The 5,473-nt window shown below is 40.3% G+C and overlaps 1 protein-coding gene across 1 annotated transcript in view; it reads right to left on the bottom strand.

Moving 5' to 3' along the window:
• Positions 1–3,564: 3,564 nt before the first annotated feature.
• The window catches only part of LOC107291858 (phospholipase A2 inhibitor subunit A), a 3,361-nt gene continuing 1,452 nt past the window's right edge, over positions 3,565–5,473 (bottom strand). The window contains exons 3-4 of the mRNA XM_015820892.1: positions 5,190–5,273; positions 3,565–4,059 (exon numbers count right to left, since the gene is read on the bottom strand). Coding sequence (XP_015676378.1) covers positions 3,725–4,059; positions 5,190–5,273 — 419 coding nt within the window. The 3' untranslated portion in view covers positions 3,565–3,724. The remainder of the gene's footprint in view (positions 4,060–5,189; positions 5,274–5,473) is intronic.

Here is a 5,473-nt window from a genome sequence, read left to right as displayed (position 1 = left end):
AAGCGTTGGCTTACCTGAACGCCTTTTCTCAACATGACGAGGAAGAATCCACGCCCTCCCATTGGTCAGTTAGGTCCGGGTTGAATGTGTTTTTTGTTTGTCTTTTATTTTATTTTATTACCTGCTCGAGAGTCATCACGTCATATTATTGTCATTGGCTCCGCCGTCCATGAAAACTGGGAAGTCCCAGACAAGAAGGCGGCGTGACAACTTGACAACTTGGTCTGATTGGGCAGTAGGACTGAAATAACCCATAGGTGGATTCTTCCTTGTCATGTTGAGAAAAGGCGTTCAGGTAAGCCAACGCTTGTTTGCTTTACAAAACAGTCCACTTCAGTGTTTCTGAAGCAGCATTGCTCCACAGAGAACTGCTTAACCCTAGAAATAATTGGCTTGGCAAGATTTTTTTTTTCTCACATACTTTCAAAAATTTAAACTGTGCTGGCCAGTTCTGTCCTGGGCTGTGATCAAAATTTGACAGTAAAACAGTGTGGATTGTATTTTATTTGATTTTTGTTATAAATAAATCAGCTTGTTCAATTGTTGCTTGAGCTGTCAAGCAAAGGAGAACTCCTGGAAGTTCCAAGAGGTCTTGAATAATGCATATGACATAACAAAACAAATATTTAGAAATTCTCCAGGGTCTATTACTTTTTAATAGGCATCTATCTCTATTTCTTATTAAAATATCTTAATTGGAAAGAATGCGTGTTTCCTGGTTTACTTTTTTTCTGATCCCTAAAATGGTTGTAGATCATTTTTGGAAGCCCAGAGTATGGAAGATATTGCTTAAATATAATAGTGTTAATAGAAAACGACACCTTGGTAAATACAAATAGAGTGCGGCATTTTTATTTTCCCATATGATAAAACTGAACGAAAAGAATGAGTTGATTTGTTTGAAAAATCTCCACACTAGGAAGTGAGGTTTTCCCAAATGTAACTGAAAGTTTCACATTAAAAATAGCACCTTTGACACAAGCGAGCAGACTTGAGTTAAGTCAAGTGTCTAAGTCACAGAAGATTCTTTTGGAGTTCACTGACCATGTAGGACTTTTTGGGGTAACTTTCTTCTGGTTTTTTTTTTTTCCCTTCCAAATTCTTGGTTTAGCCTACAATCCTGGCGTTTCCTGGCCTGGCCCTGCTTAGTTTCGCAGTCAAGATAAAGTCAACTAGATGTTGACTTTATAATTATATCAATTATTTGATATAATTGACATTATGGCCTTGGAGCTCCTTCAAGCATTTCATTTGTCTCATCCAAATGGTTCCCATGCCCCAAGAGAGATTTTAAAGAGAACATTTGTGGTGCCTTCAAATCAGGACCCAACTGTGTTCCTATTGACAAACTCCCCAGTTCTGTTCATGGGAATAAAAAGGGGTGAGACTTGGAAGACAACAAGGACAAAAGGAAGCTGTGAATGTTTCAACACTGGAAGTTTTTAAGAAGAGACTGGACAACCATTTGTCTGAAATGGTATAGGGTTTCCTGCCTGAGCAGGGGGTTGGACTAGATGACCTCCAAGGTCCCTTCCAACTGTTTATTCTATTCTATTCTATTCTATTCTATTCTATTCTATTCTATTCTATTCTCTGTACTCTGTACTCTGTACTCTGTACTCTGTACTCTGTACTCTGTACTCTATTCTATTCTATTCTATTCTATTCTATTCTATTCTATTCTATTCTATTCTATTCTATTCTATTCTTTCATTCCATATTCTATTCTATTCTATTCTATTCTATACTCTATAGTCTATACTTTATTCTATTCTATTCTATTCTATATTCCAATATCTATTCTATTCTATTCTATTCTATTCTATTCTATTCTATTCTATTCTATACTATACTCTATATTCTACTCTCTATTCTATTCTATTTTATTCTATACTCTATAGTCTATACTTTATTCTATTCTATTCTATACTATACTCTATACTCTATACTCTATATACTGTATTCTATACTCTACACTCTACACTCTACACTCTACACTCTATACTCTATACTCTATTCTATTCTATTCTATTCTCTCTATACTCTATACTCTATATTCTATTCTATTCTATTCTATTCTATTCTATTCTATTCTATTCTATTCTATTCTATTCAAAAAGGTCCTGAAGATAAGACTTGTAAGGGTGAATTCCATAGGAGACGATGAAGGCTATTGTGCTGTTTCTCTTCCACCTTCTCCCTCATTGTGAATGTATTAGCAATTGAGACAACCTCGGCTTTGTCTGCTGGATTCAGTGGGCTTTTTTCTCAGATAGCTACCCAGAAAGCAGAATTATCTGAGGAATGCTTGTAAACAGGGTTGAGCTGCAGGGAGGTATTTTCCCACCCTTTGTTCCACGCAGAGCCCCAGTGAAATGGATGGAAAAGAATGTAATAAAACCCATCGAAGTATATTTTGAGAAGATCAGCTTCAGACACGACTTTTTTCTCTCTCTCTCTTCTGTTCAGTCGTGTGCAATTCTCAGAGACTGCCTGGACGAGTCCCTGAAGTTTTGCAGGCAAGGTTTTTCAGAAGGGGTTTGACATTGTCTCCTTGCTAGGGCTGTGAGAGAAAGACTGGCCCAAGGTCGTCCAGCTGGCTTTGTGCCTTAGGTGGGACTCCTGGTTTCTCCCCTGGGCGCCTTCACCCCTACAGCAGATTGACTCTCCTTACTTTAGGACTATCGATTTCAGATAGATAACAGCTAAGAGACACAGAGCTTCCTAACCTTTCCTTCCCATCTTGTGCTCCTTTGAGCTGGGCAGCTTAGATTTGGTAGCCATACCATTCATCTGGCTTTCCTTTGATGGAGGAGGAGGAGGAGGAGGAGGAGTTCTTTTACAATCTATAGCATGGCAAAAAAAATCTCAGTATTTGGCAGAATAATGCAAAGTTGTAAACTTTTACTGATCTCTTTTGTTGTGCCTTTGAGTCACCAAACCATCTCTCTCTCTCTCTCTCTCCCTCCCTCTCTCTCTCTCTCTCTCTCTCTCTCTCCTTTCCTTTCATTTCTTCTCTCCTTTCCTCCCTCTCCCTCTCCTCCTTCTCCTCCTCCCTCTCCCCCTCCCTCTCCCCTTTCCTTTCCCCCTCTCTCTCCCTCTCCTTTCTTCCCTCTCTCTTTCCCTCTCCCTTCCCTTCCCTTTCCTTCTCTCTCCCTCTCCTTCTCTCCCTCTTCCTTCCTTCCTTCCTTCCTTCCTTCCTTCCTTCCTTCCTTCCTTCCTTCCTTCCTTCCTTCCTTCCTTCCTTCCTTCCTTCCTTCCTTTCCTTTCCTTTCCTTTCCTTTCCATTCCCTTCATCTTCATCTTCATCTTCATTTCCTCCCTCCCTCCCTTTCCTTTCTTTCCTTCCATTTCTTTTGTCTCCATTTCTGCTCTCCCTCTCCTTGTGCAGCTATTTTTTTTTTAGTGCCGCCATAACTTCAAACAGTTGCAAAACTAGAACGGCGGTCAAGCGAGGCCTACCTTAAAGGATGCCTGTGTTTCTAATTTATTCATTTTTAAATAAACGGATGGATGGATGGATGGACAGACGGACAAAAACAATCAAAGCAGAGAAGTGATATTTGCTTCATGCTTTTATTGAACTTTCTGGAATATTCTAAAGGCAAGCGGGATCAGGTGTAGGTGCTCTACATTTTGACGTCTCCTGATTTGGTTGGGTTGCTTTCGGCTTGTTATGTCTTAGGTAGCTCCTCTCTTCAGCAGAGCATGCAGGTCTTCCTTCTCATAAAATGAAATAAAACTCACACACTACTAAGAGGTTTTCATCACAGGACGCAGAGTGCCAGGATCCGTGTGTATCTGCTTTCACACAGTTTCCCTCAGCCTTATTCGGTTGTCCCTCAGCCCAGTTGGTGAAGTTTGCTGAGTCACCCACGACAAGGTAGGCTGCTTTGTTGTGCCTCTCCAGAACATTTGTGAAGGCCTTGTTCTGATTTTCGAGTTGAGGGGAAGGGATATGGCCCCCGGCTTCCTCACAAATGTCTCCGAGACCTTCAAACGTTTTGATTTCCTTGTTGCTCACGTACAATCTTTCACTGCCACTCCCAAAGGATCGGGCTAGAAACACAAGGAAGAAGCAAATGATTGACGGCAAAAAACCGCTCCACAACTCACGTCATTTTTTTGTTTATTTTTTTGTTTTCCCTCTCCCTTTAAACAGAGTTTACAAGAAGACAAAGCAAGTGTAATTTTTGGCGCTTAGTTCCGAAAGGAAGTGCCACAGAGAGCGGCAAAGAGAGAAAAATCAGGGATTTGCCAATGGGCCGAACAGCATGAATCATTTCTGGTGGTTGTTGTTTTTTTTAATGTAAAGAAAAATCTGGTCCTTTTTTTATTTGGGAGAAAAGCACTGAACCGTTCCGGACTTCCAAGTTGGCCCACCTCTGATCTGAAATATGTCTTTATTCTAGTTTTTTTTTCCTAGAAATATCAGAGAAGGATTCATATTTTAATACAGAACATCCTTAAAGTAAAGATAAAGATGAAATCAGAAACTTTTCTTCTGGGCTTAATGGAAAAAAGACTTGGCAAAAAAAATTGGAACTTTGATCTTGTATATGTTGATGGCAGTAAAACTATTGAATGCACAAAAATGGAAGGATGTTTCATTTCTCACATATGGACGAATGGCTACAGAAATTGACGGAGTTGGCAGAGATGGCTAAATTGACTGTTTTGATTAAAGAAAAGAATATAAGTACTTTTGTTTCTACGGGGAGATCGCTTCTGGACTCTGTGCTTGAGGTGGGGGAAAAAAATGAAACTTTGATTTTGGGTTTAACTGATTAGACTGAGTTGTTGTTGTAGAAATGGCTCCGTTCAGGAGATCAAGAGACCCTTCCAGTTTCGGGGCCATTCTCTATGGGTTTGGAAGCTGCAGACAGAGGTACAAATCTGGAAACTGGGCTAAGAAAAGATGCATAGGTTGTTTCTGCTGTTTTCACTCAATTAGACAGCAACCCAGCAATCCACAAGAAGTCCACAAGACAGGGTAGCATGTGTGACAGGCCTGGAAAAGATTGCATGGTCCCACTCTCTATTTTGACCCCTGCCTCTATAGAGGCTCTGGTAAGAGACAGGCAGCCAGTATTCAAATGGAATGGAACACAACTGAATTTGGCCAAGTGATTTGGTCAACACATCATTTGGAGGGAAAGCCAGGGTGTTTTTTTCTTCAGGTTTCTTACCATTGTGGACTGTCATGAAGGCATATCTCAGGTTGGCATACTCTTTTTGAAGAAACATTAGGGTTTCAATCATCGAATTCATCACTAGAAAGGAAAACAACACTACATTACTGGAATCACAGGAAGGCAATTTGACCAAACTGCCATCAACTGGTTGGCTTTCAAACAACCAGCAACTATACTTTCTTGGACTTGCCTACTTATCCTTCAGGTGAATGTTAGGCATCTCGGCTTAATATATATCAGTCCTCAGAAGAATGCATGAATGAAATGGCTTGGGGGGG

The sequence above is a fragment of the Protobothrops mucrosquamatus genome, unplaced genomic scaffold, assembly GCF_001527695.2.
Source record: "Protobothrops mucrosquamatus isolate PMUCROS unplaced genomic scaffold, P.Mucros_1.0 scaffold1201, whole genome shotgun sequence".
NCBI classification, from domain to species: domain Eukaryota; kingdom Metazoa; phylum Chordata; class Lepidosauria; order Squamata; family Viperidae; genus Protobothrops; species Protobothrops mucrosquamatus.
This window is presented reverse-complemented; position numbering and strand designations above follow the sequence as displayed.